The following is a 15,451-nucleotide window of genomic DNA, read 5'->3' on the forward strand; positions in this document are numbered from 1 at the left end:
TAAAACAATCGAGCTGAAGAATAAAATGAGGTCTTTTGTTTATAAATCAAATAATAATTTTTTTCAAATTCTTGTGTTTTTGTTTTGTTTATACTAGCATGATAAGAGTATAGAAAAGAAAACATATTTCAATTTTAAAGTATTTGTTAGATTATGATAAAATAAATAATAATGTCTTAAAATGTTTATTTTCATGTTAGTAAATTGATGACATCCAGTAGAATGACACAAACTTGCTGACTGGTTTATAAACTGTTAAGTTACACGACTTACGTTTGTATTGCTATTAGTCAGTTTTATTATTATTTGTTGTGTGTCTATTGCTGTGTTTTTGCCATATTAATGTGCTTTTCCATCGCATTATGACCTAAGTGAATGTCATTTGAATTTAGAAATTAAACTTCTATTTCTGTTTTATTCCAGTTTGGTCTAACTGATGATATGAGAGAACTTGGTGTGAAGTAAGTTACCTTTCATAAGTAAACCGCAAATATCTGTATTGTTATATCACACGTCATAATTAAGTCCATCATTTTGTCTCAAAATGTATCGTCTTTTGTTTTACAAATAGATGTAATACTAATGTATTACATCTATTTGTAAAACAAAAGACGATACATTGTGATCAAGAATTAATTCAAAGAAAAAACAACAACTATATTTTTGTCTTTATTGGCATATGTTTGAACATGCAAAGAAAAATGATGCAAAACATGAATGTTTTTATAAATCAATTATTCAAATTACAATTTAATTCATAAATCAATGCTATAAATTTAACCTATTTTCAAAGTGCTCACTATATTCCTTTGCATCATGTCTTACAGACCAGGTGAGAAACCTGCAGAGTCGTGGGCCCAGTTACGCAAGCAGCTGCGGGAGTTCACGCTGAACACGCAACGTCAGCTGGAGGACGAGCGCACCAAACTGCTGTCCGAGAATGAGGTGCTGAAAGAACAGCTTAAGGAGAGCCAAGACTACATAGACAGCCACCTAGCGAGGTGAGGACTAGGGGCTGGATTCAGGGCTTTTATTACCATGGATATTCTAAGTTTTCTGACACTTTAAAAAAATAAATAAAAAAATGTGTGTCCGAAAATTTAGATACGGAAAATATTAAAAAATTTCATGTCAGAAAATTTAGAGATAAAAATTAAATATCCAAAAAATTGTAATTAAATATTGAAATAAAAGCAATAAATAAATGCACAATAGACTTTATACTTTAAAATTAAAAAAACTTCACAGCTTTGCTTACTCTTGCCTGAAATGATGCAGAACAAAAAAGTAAAAGCACTAAACACACTGCTTCCTTAAGAGGCAGATATCATTTAAAATGCTGTTGGGTGAAGCAATTGTTTTCTACCGGTAAACATGGTTTTTAACCCAATGGTCAATCGCCCTCTGCATGCGTCTCCCAGGTTTTATGGCCTTAATTGGTTTGTAAAATCCCATGATCAAAGTGTCACAAGATAAGCGAATACAGTGCCGAAATCTGGTAAAAATAGCGCTGTAAAATATACTGTCTGAAAATTTAGAGTCATAAAACATAGACGAAATCGCATCTGAAAATTAAGAGTCACAAAAAATAATTATTTTGGCCCAAAAAGGGGTGTCGGAAAACTGATAGTGTCCGAAAACTTAGAGTTATTACTGTATTTATGGTATGTATTTTTAAATGCAAGTTTGGGTCATTCATGTTTTTCAAACATGAGCCTTGCATGTGCATCAAGTGTTGTCCCAGATAAGATTGCGCAGTCTGGCAAGGCTAACCAGGAATGACACTTTCCACCTAAACTAGATTTTTTCTAAAGAGTCTTCCTTAACCCTTTGCATGCTGGGAAATTTATCGTCTGCTAAAATGTTGTCTGCTAAATTTCTAAAATTAGCATTTTCTTTGATTTTTTTTCAAAGAATACTATCAGAATAGCAAACAATTTGGATCCTGATGAGACGCCACATTCTGTGGCGTCTCATCTGGATCCAAACTGTTTGCAAAGGCCTTCAAAATCCGGTTCCAGCACTCAAAGGGTTAACACAAAACAAGCATTCACTCATGTGTTAAGCCTGCTTCTTAGAGCGCGTCTCATTTCTTTATTTTCATTTGTTTGTTGTTCCAGATACAAACAAGAAATCATCAAGTTACGCAGGATGTTAGGCTTTGATGAAGACGGTGCTCCAATAACTGACAGAAGTGGAAAATCTCGATCACGCAGAAACTAACCTTAAGTCTGTGTGCTGAATATTCTTTTGTTTGAAAGATGCGGTGGAAATTGTCATATTTGTTAAGGAGTTAAAAAATATGTTAGATAATTCAAAGTCAGTAAAGGAAATGTTTATAATTACATGTAGCTACAATAAAATTTGTAAGTGTCATAAGTGTCATAAAAACAAAGATTTTTTGCACGTAGATATATTTTTGTAAGAAAATTAATTAACATTATGTTGCCTACATATTTATATTATTACTGAAGCATTGTTACACAAATTATATATGATTGTGTTGCATGTATTAAGCTTTTTATATTAATGAGCCGTGCTCTGTGATTAAGGGGTTTAATGCATGTGTGTAAAGTGTCGTCCTAGATTAGCCTGTGCAGTCCGCACAGGCTAATCAGGAACGACACTTTCCGCTTTTAAGATATTTTCTGTGTAAAGACTCTTCTTAGCCAAAATCTAGTTTAGGCCGAAAGTGTCGTCCCTGATTAGCCTGTGCGGACTGCACAGGCTAATATGGAACGACACTTTATGCACATGCACTAAGAATCTACACTTTTTCTGTACTTGCTTTTTATTCTTCATACTGTTACGCATGTTTGTTACCATTGATCACATTGAGTAAAATGGGTAGATTGGTCTACTTGTTAATTGCTTTATTTCTTACTTTTAATTTGTGTTGTAAGAAACATTTTGTAACATTATTAATTATTTGCAAAATATGTTATACTTTTCATATTGTATTCATGATATTGTTCATTTGTAAACATCATTTTTACACGCCTTTCTATTGCCCCTCCATCCACTTCAGATTAATTGTTATATATATATACAAAAATGAATAATTTGCTGTTTCTGTTCTGTTAGTTGCAGATTTTTCAATGAATCTTCATCAATCAAACTTTCTGGAAATGTTAGTTGACACAAAATGGAGGCCAAGCTTGATGTTCAGCTAATTCACATGGAGGCCAAGCTCGATGTTCAGCTAATTCACACTAGCCCTAGGCACTTTAGAGTTATTTCCTTTTTTATATTAAAAAAAACAAAATTTGCTGTTACTGCTCACTTAATTTTTGTACAGTTTTCATCCAATACATGCCAAGCTTTCTGTGAATGTTTGTTGAAAAAAGATGTAGGCTTATTTCAATAAACAGCAGGCACTTCAGTTATTAACCTTAATTAATAAAAGAAGAGATCTAAATTTTCCATTTCAGCTTTCTTAAATCAATATGTTTCATTGAGTCTTAACCAAACATTCCAGATATCTTTGGTCACATAAAATTGAAGTTTGATAACCATCCTAAAAAAATATGGCACCCTATGTGACACACTTTTTCAGATGGGCGTGAAATTCTGTCCATGACCTCGTTAGGAAATATTTGTTTTGCTATAAAACAGCACAACTCAAGTGAAGCACATATTTTACCTTTTTCATACTGCCATGATAACTAAATTGACTGACCCTGATGCGTTTCAGTAAGATAGTTCTTACTTAGACACCCTACTAAAAAAATTAATTAGTTTACATACAATAAATACTGAGTGATGCAGAGTGTTAATGTTTCAATATTTTGTGTAGCATGTACGTCTTAGCTTCATATATATTATCTTTGTTTCACTTAATTATTTTATGCCATTGGTTGTCAACCAGAATATGCAAATATTGTTCTTGTCTTCCTTTATATTGGATTAATACATGTATTGTGTAATTCAATGACATTGACAAATATTTTGTCAAATAGCACCTTATTTAAATATTTTGTATTTAAGTTTTAAATATTCTAAATCACATTTCATGTTACTCCATTGAATTCTATGTCAAACTCATATATAGACGAATAGTAATTATTTATTCAATGTTGTATATGTTCACACATGCACCCATGATAATGATTTAGTGCAATTGCTTCCACCCTTCCATAAATGTGTAAGCTTTTTTAGAAAATAAATATATTTTTTTTACAGATTTTTGTATTTGTCCATTATTTTGCCACAGTTTGATACAGGATATAATGATGGGAATTTTCAAGAGCCTCCATACACCTGTTTTCTTTACTCAATCACAGCATAACATTCTTAAAAATAGTTTTCTAACAGCGCTTTAATTTGAGATCCGACAGTGTTCCCTCATCTCTTATAACATCATAATTGAAAAATATTTTGATATATTGATTCAATATATGACAAAACACATACATGTATATGGTTCACATTCAAACTCTTAAGAGTTTAATCCAATTAAATGTGTTCTTAAGTCAAAGAAAGTTTAGAAAATATAGCATGCACTCAATGAAAACAAAAGCTCTCAAAGGTTACAAGGAACACCTGTTTAGTTCACATATTTATTGTTCATAAATATATAACATAACAACACAATCTAAAATTGCTGCCATCTTTTATCAGTTATCCATTTTGAAAAGCGACAAAAACTTAGAGTCAGTATATATATATATAGCAATATTCAGTAAAAATGCACTAGGTAAAAGATATATCACAACGTTAAAATTGTGCATTACATTTTCGTTTATTTCAATACTTACCAGAATTTACATTTGTTGATGTTGATATATGTAAATATGTTTCCCAACATCCATTGCTTTTGTTCATTTTGTCATTTTGAAGAAAGCACCCTGGCATTTGAGGTATAGCATAGTCATGAAGTTAAATTTAATTTACTTTACAAGTACCTTGCTAGAAATGGGAGTGTCAGAATCAAGTCAATATTTCTCTTAACTGTATATATTTCTCATACTTCATATTAGAAGCGTAACTGATTAGGGATGAGAATCCCAATAAAAAGCTGACGAAAAAGATGTATTTGCATGTCTGGATAGTGAACCTTTTTTTTTCAAATAAATAGTTGCTTATGGTTGATACTTAGGCAAGCAGATACATTTATATGTTTAAGTACACTTGTACAAATATATAATCAACCCAGTACAATAAATAACAAATGTATGTGTGTGATGAATAGGAAATTTAACACGCCAGTTGCACAAAACATGCTCTTAAATAAATAAAGCCATATAATTGTTTCCTCTTGATGGATAAAAACTATTTTCAGAGCTATTTTAACCCTTTACCACTTAGATACATATTTTCACGCATATGTTATCCTTAGAAAGTTACATTTGATTGATGACCTTTTTTACTAGATTTAAGTTTTTAAGGCTTCATCTCCAAACATTAGTACCGGTACTGCTGAGCACCAAACAGCATAAAGCCTGAACAGACTGTGAGTTGCTCGCAGGCTGTTCTGGCTTTATGCTGTTTGCACATACCAATTTTACTTTGCTTCTGAGAGGGAAAGGGTTAATTAATAAATATACTTGATAGTTGGCATGTTCCAGAACAGCTCAACATGTTGACCACAATTCTTCCTTATATCAGAGGTTCTTTTGTAAAAATATGTTTCTAAGGTGTTCCAACAACTTATGTTAGCTTATTTGGTCCCAGATCTTTCCAACAAATGAACTATGGTATACAGTTATACAATTCACAGTGATAAACACATCAAACAAATAGCATCAAACTGTATAAAGTGAAATACCTTGGTACATGGATGGAATGATGAATGAGTGTTCCTAATGTCAAAGGTTAAAATACAAATAATATTTAGTCACAAGAAAAGAAGAATGGTAACAAATCCAAAAAAAAAGGAATTCTGCAAGCAATTAAAATTCTGACTCAATACTGGGTCATTCAATAAAGAACATAAACAATTAAATCGAGTAGAATACTTTGACATAATGATGATTTCAATCAAACTTAGTTCACAGTTATTAGCTTGAAAAGTATTCAGGACATGATATGTGCCTGACAGCATACCTGAAATTACATGCGTCGCATTCTGAGAAAACTGGGCATAATGCATGTGCGTTAAGTGTCGTCCCAGATTAGCCTGTGCAGTTCGCACAGGCTAATCAAGGATGACACTTTTCGCCAAAATTGGACTTTTGCTAAGAAGAGACTTCATTTTAACGAAAACGTCATAATAAAAAGCGGAGTGTCATCCCTGATTAGCCTGTGCGGACTGCACAGGCTAATCTGGGACGACACTTTTATGCACATGCATATTCCCAGATTTCTCAGAACGGGACTTACATTATGGCACTCATGGTACATAATCACAACCTTTGTGGACATGATATGCATTGCATATAGTTTATATACAGAGGTGTATGCTAAATAAAACTTAAGTAATGAAGTATGATAATTGCAATCATATCAATTGATGATAGCTGTGATGGTAAACAGAGCAAAACAATGTCATATGTATTGGTGTAACTTAAAACAAATATGGTATGTTGGAAAACAAAGAATTTAAATATAGGTCTAATTTTTAAAATTGTAATGCAATTTATTGTATTCACCAGTCCTCATATGTTTAAATTAGACTTCAACCTAGAAAGTTTGTTGTTAACAGTAAATCACAACAGTTTCCCTTAACACAATTAAATATTTAATTGAAGGTCTAGTCAAACATATGGGCCGTGCTCTGAAGGTCTAGTCAAACATATGGGCCGTGCTCTGAAGGTCTAGTCAAACATATGGGCCGTGCTCTGAAGGTCTAGTCAAACATATGGGCCGTGCTCTGAAGGTCTAGTCAAACATATGGGCCGTGCTCTGTGCAGTCTGCACAGGCTAATCAAGGACGAAACTTTCTGTTTTTATGATATTTTTCATTTACACAAAGTCTTTTCTTAGCAAAAATCAAGTTAAGGCGGAAAGTGTCATCCCTGATTAGCCTGTGCAGACTGCACAGGCTGTTCTGCACAGGCTAATCTGGGACAACATTGTACGCATATTCATTAAACCCCCTTTTCACTGAGCGTATCTTATATATTTTTACGTAAATAGTCTAACCTCAGTAAGTAAGCAGCTGGACTATTACAGACAATTGCAAGGCATGAGTATTTGGATACAATACACTATCCTGCTACAATATAACTTGATAGGTCAGCACACAACAGTCTCCAGTCTATACAGAATACCTTTCATACACAATACATTGTAGTTCTGCACTCTGTATTCAATGTACAGACATGAATATTACTATGAATTATAAAACAAAGCAAAAACAACTGTACATAACAGCACCTCGGAATGGCTTATGGAAAAATAATACATGGAATAAAATTGTAAAATCAAGTTCCATTTCCAATATTTCTGAATAATTAATAAATATTACTAATTTATGTTCTACATTAATTGAAAACAATAATGGAACACATGTGAGTTAGTCATGAATTTGTGCATATACAAATTTCAGTTTGTTATTGACAAAAATGTAGTACTTATTTTAAAAATAGATTTTAATTTATAAAAAATCCATGAATAATGCAGAACTAAAATAAATTGCAGAAAAAAAATGTTTTACCAAATAAAAAATTGTAAAAATACTTCTTGTACTTTATGTAAAATGTAACCTTATTTGTAAACTTCAACTGTTAAATACAAAAACAACATAAACTTGCTTTGTTTCTTATAAAAACTTAAAATGCAATTATTCAAAACTTAAAAAAAAATAATTTTATACACTCACTACACATATAAAATCTTCAAGATTTAAATTGATACAGTTTGGGAAAAAATAAATATCTCATGGTATTATACTTAGTCTACTTATATGCTATGGCGATCGTACATGAGCAAACTCACAGCCTTATAAGCAGTGAATTTCGCCATAATGATTCATAATAATATGTACATGAATATAATACCTCTATTCAGAAACTGAATATAATATGATTATTATGTACAATCTAACAATACAATTTACATCTGTGGTACAAGCTATTTACAATTTCATTACATAATCAAAATTGTTTACTTTTATTGTAAGAAAAGCAATCATTTTTAAAGGCCAATGATTTTTTTACTGTAGCATGAATGGCAGAAAATTAAAATTTCAATATAAAAAGTTATCCTTAAAACAGAGATAATGTCAAAACCCATGAAAATTATCACATGTATTTAAGATATAGCAACATGCAGCAAACAAACTTATATTGCAGAAAAAACTAAATTTTCAAACGTATATAAAATACATTACATTTTTTTATTTACATTTGCATCCAAAAATTGTAACTGCATAGTTGTATGATACAAACACATATACTGATATATTAATAAAGCCTACAGATAATTGCTTATAAATACAGATCTAGATTCTAAGTTGTACATTAAGGTTTAACAAAGTAAAAGCTTTGTACAAACAGGATTTTTCAACATGAAAAACAATCAAAAATCAATTTGAGTACTCTTACAAAAGTACAAAAGAGGAAACTCTGAAAGTTGGTCCAAATGTATTTTCACTGGAATGCATAAATCTCCCATTGCTAATTAGCAAATTAGTCTAATACAAATATTAATACACTAGTAAGACCACACTTCTATGACATAGCACCTGACAACATTGTTAGAAATACCATAAGACCATCAAGCAAAAATTAATTTATTAATTTTCTATAGTTCAAAGTTACTCAGCCAAAAAAGTTTTTGAACAACTGTGTTGAATAGGTCATCCATGTATCAATTGTTTAAATAATCTTCAATGTCTGCTGATATCACTACTGTCTGGTATTGCCTGCTTGTGATCACTTCAATGCTGATAAAATATATATGTCTGCTCAGGCTGCATAAATCATTTGATGTCTGCTGCTACAATATGACACCTGATGATGAAGCAAGAAATGATGTGACGTCTGCTTATAAAATGTGACGTCTGCTGATTGCTGATTACACTGTTACGTCTGCTTGTATAATTGTGACATCTAAGGATGATACAGGACCGAAATGTACACAACAAGAGATGCAATGAGTGATTTCTCCAATAGCTGTCACCATTATAGGTGTGGAACTGAGCTGAAAAATAAAGGAACCAGCAAATAAATGAGTATTCTGCCATACATATTTATGTTCCTAGGAATAAACTGGAATGATTCAAATATGAAACCTTAAATACCTAGTGGTACTTGTATGTTTGTTCTCATGATGTGTGCATATTAAACCAATACAGAAACAATCGAACAAGGCAGAGAGACTGAATATACTGCTACTTGGCAAGCAGGGAAAACACTGTCTTAATTTATCTTATATATGAATTATTATTATTCATTTTCTAAATAAAACAATGAAATTCAAATGAAAAATAACTTTTTTAAATACAAATTTGTCATTATGTATTTTTTTAATTTCTGTGTAATAAAAGTAAGTTTATTAGAAGTTCTTTCTGTTGGTTGTTTGATTTTTACCTTGGAACATCTGAAGTTGAAGATGACTTTCTGGCTTTTCTTCCACTAGGATGACCCTTTAGCAACAAGGAGAAACACATTTTTATTTCTTATAATAGTAAATTTCAAATCACAATAGTTTATATAATTAAATACACACATTTTTTTCAACAATTCTCCTTTCAATTGTTGAGTATGTCCATATATTGATATAATGTGATTTGTTTACAAAATATAATAAGGACTTTGAAATAAACTCATTTAATTGGTAAAACATCAAGTCTTCATTTGATCCAAACTCTGCAAATTATTTTGGCAATAATGCGGCACATTATTGTATTAAATAGAATTGACTTCATAATTTAAAAACATATTTTGTAACACTCCGTGCTTACACAAGACCCAACATTTGTGGATAAAACTTCCACACCATTATGTGCTTTGTGAAACAGAGCAAAGAAATATGGCAAAACAAAAACTTGAAAACAAATAAAGCAATGAATAAACTGCAGGATCAAACAGATGTTTACTTCCATAAATCTTCCTAATAAACGCATCCATTAGGCAAAAATATCAACAACAACAACATTCTCTGCAAGTCTGAGATTTGAACATTTAATTACATCTTCTTAACAAATGCAAATGGACTGAAATGTTTATACTAAATTAATTTTAGTCTTTGATATTACTGGTATATACTTACATGGACTCTTTTAAAGCATTCAATATATTTTTTAATTTAAACAAACCAGCAACCAGCTGGCAACAAAAGGAATGTTTATTATTAAATGTATAATATTTCAATATAAGGTTTTCAATTTGAAGTAGCAAAGTGAATCACTTGTAAAGAACTTAATATATTGGCAGTTTTTAATTAAAAATAAATAATAAAACCTTATTAACAAGTCAGACTAATTTTTGTTTTTAATCATTCATCTTATAAGTTTGTTTCCACTATAAATTTTTAAAGAAACCAGTTGAATGAAATTAACTTTGGACCAATTTAAGCATATAAATTTTGTTTCAAGGTATCATACACATAACACACAACATAGGTGAGCTTATTCATACTGAAATGTATTCATTCCGAGGCATAAAGATGAAAAGCCAGAGAACTCCCTCTGTAACATAACGCCCTATCAAGACTTTCAAAATGTGCAGGTCAAGCGAAAGAAAACACTGGAAACACGTACATGATCATTGGTAAATTAAAATCTTACATTAACCCTTCCCCCATTAGAAAAAGTGACAAGAGCACCGCCTTGCGGGTGCAGACCGCTCATCTATTTTCTTTTTAAAGGTGAAGGGACTCTCATTTTCAATCACAAAGGAGGGAGGAGTGGAGTGAAGAGGGGTGTATAGTGTGGGGTTGTGGACATTTATTACATTATCTTCCAAAAAAGCGAAAAAAAAAAAAAAAAAAAAAAAAAAATCCGGGGGGGGGGGGGGGGGGGGGGGGGTAGGGGGGCGAATGGGGGGGGGGGGGGGGGGGGGGGTTTGGGTGCGATGGTTGGACGGTATTTCAAACATAACCATTTTAAAAAAAAATGGGGGGGGTATAGTGTGAGGGTGTGGTGGTAATTTGTGAGATGATCTTAAAAAAAAAAAAAAAAAAAAAAAAAAAAAAAAATAGGGGGGGAGGGGGTGGGGTGGGGGGGGGGGGGTATAGTGTGAGGGTGTGGTGGTCATTTGTGAGATGATCTTAAAAAAAAAAAAAAAAAAAAAAAAAAAAAATAGGGGGGGGGGGAGGGGGGGGGAGGGGGGAGGGGGGGAGGGGAGGGCACGGGGGATGGTTTGGGTGGAGTCTATTGTGGTATGTCAGGTAAGAGTAGTTTCATCAAAGTATCAATCAAATCTAATCATAAATAAAGAAGTTATGGCAATTTTAGCAAAATTTAATAATTTGACCTTGAGAGTCAAGGTCATTCAAAGGTCAAAGTAAAATTAAAGTTGCCAGGTACAGTAACCTCATGATAGCATGTAAGTATTTGAAGTTTGAAAGCAATAGCCTTGATACTTAAGAAGTAAAGTGGATCGAAACACAAAATTTAACCATATATTAAAAGTTACTAAGTCAAAAAAGGGCCATAATTCCGTAACAATGACAACCAGAGTTATGCAACTTGTCCTTTTACTGTACCCTTATGATAGTTTGTGAGTGTTCCAAGTATGAAAGCAATATCTATGATACTTTAGGGGTAAAGTGGACCAAAACATAAATCTTAACCAAATTTTCAATTTTCTAAGTATAAAGGGCCCATAATTCCGTTCAAATGCCAGTCAGAGTTACATAACTTTGCCTGCACGGTCCCCTTATGATAGTTCATAAATCTTGCAAGTATGAAAGCAATAGCTTTGATACTGTAGGAATAAAGTGGACCTAAACACAAAACTTAATCAAATTTTCAATTTTCTAAGTATAAAAAGGGCACATAATTCTGTCAAAATGCCAGTCAGAGTTACATTACTTTGCCTGCACAGTCCCCTTATGATAGTTAGTAAGTGTTGCAAGTATGAAAGCAATAGCTTTAATGCTTAAGGAATAAAATGGACCTAAACACAAAACTTAACCAAAATTGTCAATTTTCTAAGTATAAAAAGGGCACATAATTCTGTCAAAATGCATGCCAGAGTTATCTAAATTTGCCTGCCCAGTCCCCTCATGATAGTAAGTAAGTGTACCAAGTTTGAATGCAATAGCATTGATACTTACTGAGAAAAGTGGAACTAAACGCAAAACTTAACCAAAATTTTCAATTTTTTAAGTATAAAAAGGGCACATAATTCTGTCAAAATGCACGCCAGAGTTATCTAACTTTGCCTGCCCAGTCCCCTCATGATAGTAAGTAAGTGTACCAAGTTTGAATGCAATAGCATTGATACTTTCTGAGAAAAGTGGACCTAAACGCAAAACTTAACCGGACGCCGACGCCAACGCCAACGCCAACGCCAACGCCAACGCCGACGCCGACGCCAAGGTGATGACAATAGCTCATAATTTTTTTTCAAAAAATAGATGAGCTAAAAATGGCTCTGTGCAAACAGCATAAAACCAGAACAGCCTGCAAGTAACGCGCAGTCTGTTCAGGTTTTATGCTGTTTGCTGCTCATCAGTATCTAAGGGTTGGAAATGAAGCTTTTAAAACTTGAATCTAGTAAGAAAGGTCTTTAATTAAATTCAACTTTCTAAGGGACTACAAATGCATCAAAATACGTATCTAAGTGGTAAAGGGTTAATTACGGCAAGTAATAATGGCAAGCAAAATAGTCAACCATCGTATACTCTCACCTGTAGAATTTTTCCAAATCATCTTAAGTATGTTAAGTATTTGTGTGTGTTCTTTGTAAATTGGCATATTGTCCTCATTAGCCAAGCCATTTGTATAGCAACAACAGCACAATGGTGTGCTGTTGGTCAGAAACTGCATCACCATGCAGTTCCAAACTCATCCACTATAAGCTCAATCATATCATCACACTGCTTATTTTTATAGAAGCATTTTACAATTATCCATTTCTAGCTTTCTATATCCCAGAGATAAAATTTCATATTGATTGAAAAGCATAGTTGTTTTTCAATATTTTTCCACGCAAGAACTCTGTAGTGTTGCCAGATTATGCCCCAGGGGTGGGATTTATGAAGCATTTTAAGACAAATTTCATTCTTACTCTTAAATGCGGACATATTTTTTATTTATGATTCTCTTGACAAAATAATAAACAAACACTTTGATTGAGCCATGTTGGGTGAAAATATCAGGGAAAAGAGGAATTTTTTTCTCCAAAGTCAGCATTATCTACTTTTAAAACAAGTAGCAACACAACTGGCTGGCTAAAGTTGTCATGCATACTAGATATTGTGATATTACCATAGCCAAGACTTGGCGATTTTATCTTCCTCGCAATATTTTTCTGAAAGAACACATGCGCCAAAATGCTCATAAGATTATTTTACACACAAGTATGAAAGATGCATTTGTACATTGAAATCTTCAATTATCTCTGAAAATGATTATATCAGATTTGGAACTGCAAATCACAAGAATTTCTAAAAAAAATGTCTATTATGCATCTGTTATAATCAGAATACACACAAGGCAGGAAAACTGAGATTGAGTCCCAAATACTGTTGTTAGGAGGAAGTATGCGCATTGTTTTTAGAAAAAGAAATGGAACGTGCACTACATTACAAGATTATATTTAAGATGTTTTCTGTTTTTCTTCTTTCTTGCGTTAGTAAAGTTATTATAGCTGTTTTAGTTACACATTTACTTGAGATAAATAATGAACTATTAAAACGATATTCCTATAATTTCATTACAATTGTTGGTATATGTTTCTTACATAAAGAATCCAAACCATAAAAATCTTCAAAATTTATTGCATTTTTTAAAATTACTACATCCTAATTAGTAGCATATTTTCACATAAGCTAAAATGTGAATTAGGACCAGATAGGCTTGTAGAAAACTTTTAATTAAGCTGCACGTTTTAAAAAAATGTACAATAGCACATGCAGATAGTGTGATAAAAACTATCTTGTTTTGTAGAAATGTAAGTTGGTTCCATCTACATCGGTACCACATTAATTGAGTACATCAAAAGATAATAAAATGCTCTGAATACCCAAGACATATGTTACATAATAATAATGAGCTGTACATGTTTATGCAAGACACTTGTGAACCTTTAAATCAGAATTTTGTAGACACCTGAAACAATATGAACATGAGCTTCGCCATATTTCCGACACATACAGACATCATTCTACATTTAAATATGTTATTACTTATGTATTGAATATAATGAGACATTAAACATTACTTTTCTTATTTCATTTTGACAATTTATTAAAAATCTTAAATTTAAAATTTGTAATTTCTAACTTTTCATAGCACCATATTTTATCAAAGAATATGATTAAAACAAGAGATTTTTTTATATATTTGTTGCCATAACAACTATAATTTTTGGCGTAGGAACAAAATGAAATGACGTGCATTATCTCCATATTGCCATCTATCCATGTTTCAAGTTTCATGAAAAAATATGAAGAACTTTAAAAGTTATCGCAGGATCCAGAAAAGTGTGACGGACTGACTGACAGACAGACTGACAGACAGACGGAGTGCAAACCATAAGTCCTCTCCGGTTTCACCGGTAGGGGACAATAATTACAAATGTTTCCATCATTGACTTACAGGCGAATAACAAATGTTTCCATCATTGACTTACAGGCCAATGACAAATGTTTCCAAAATGTACTTATTGGAGAGTGGAGAATAACAAATGTTTCCATCATTGACTTAAAGGCGAATGACAAATTTTTCCAAAATTTACTTACTGGACAATAACCAATGTTTCCATCACTTACTTACAGGTGAATGACAAATGTTTCCATCATTTACTCACAGGGGAATACAAATTATTTCCATCATTTACTTAAATTAACCATTCAAGAACTAATATTTCCATCATTTACTTACAATTCAATGACAAATACTTCCATCATTTACTTACAGGTGAATGACCGGGTCCGAAGTTCACGTGCGCGTACAAAAGCACGCCTGCATCTTTGTGTCCCGCTTCCATGGCAATGGACAAGGCAGTGCTGCCTTCCTGCTCACATAACACACAAACACACCATACAACATGCAACTACCACAATATCAAAAGCCTAAAAAAGAAGAAACATAACAAAATCAAATAATAAAGTAAACATTGAGATGCGTTAAAAAGGCAAAAAACTAAAGATTTAACTAACAATTGATAAGTAAATGATGCATGAGAAACCAACTGTGGCATTCTCAAGGGACCCATTCAATTGTCGCTCAAGATTAAAGGATGCCAACATTAATACCATGAAAATAATTCTATTGACAACATTCAATTATAATTTTGAAAAAAAAAAAAAAATGCAACAAACTTTTCTACAAATGTCCCAACTGGAAATTATCATGTCAATTTTAAAACTCTTGTCGCATACTTTGAAATACCAT

General features: G+C 32.3%; 2 protein-coding genes across 11 annotated transcripts in view; one reads left to right on the plus strand and one right to left on the minus strand.

Annotated features, from left to right (window-relative positions):
• LOC127874132 (coiled-coil domain-containing protein 78-like) overlaps positions 1 to 4,183 on the plus strand; it is a 52,782-nt gene extending 48,599 nt beyond the window's left edge. For all 3 annotated transcript variants that reach the window (XM_052418306.1, XM_052418308.1, XM_052418307.1), the window contains 3 exons: positions 424 to 461; positions 828 to 1,001; positions 2,121 to 4,183. In XM_052418306.1, the coding sequence (XP_052274266.1) occupies positions 424 to 461; positions 828 to 1,001; positions 2,121 to 2,223 (315 nt within the window). In that variant the 3' untranslated portion in view covers positions 2,224 to 4,183. The remainder of the gene's footprint in view (positions 1 to 423; positions 462 to 827; positions 1,002 to 2,120) is intronic.
• Positions 4,184 to 4,545: 362 nt separating this feature from the next.
• The window catches only part of LOC127874127 (KN motif and ankyrin repeat domain-containing protein 2-like), a 55,032-nt gene continuing 44,126 nt past the window's right edge, over positions 4,546 to 15,451 (minus strand). For 7 of the 8 annotated variants that reach the window (XM_052418269.1, XM_052418270.1, XM_052418268.1 and 4 more), the window contains 3 exons: positions 14,973 to 15,071; positions 9,474 to 9,529; positions 4,546 to 9,084 (listed from right to left, as the gene is read on the minus strand). In XM_052418269.1, the coding sequence (XP_052274229.1) occupies positions 9,066 to 9,084; positions 9,474 to 9,529; positions 14,973 to 15,071 (174 nt within the window). In that variant the 3' untranslated portion in view covers positions 4,546 to 9,065. Of the gene's footprint in view, positions 9,085 to 9,473; positions 9,530 to 13,321; positions 13,365 to 14,972; positions 15,072 to 15,451 lie in introns of all 8 variants that reach the window. The other variant, XM_052418272.1, reaches the window with a different exon arrangement.

The sequence above is a fragment of the Dreissena polymorpha genome, chromosome 3 (assembly GCF_020536995.1).
Source record: "Dreissena polymorpha isolate Duluth1 chromosome 3, UMN_Dpol_1.0, whole genome shotgun sequence".
NCBI lineage: Eukaryota > Metazoa > Mollusca > Bivalvia > Myida > Dreissenidae > Dreissena > Dreissena polymorpha.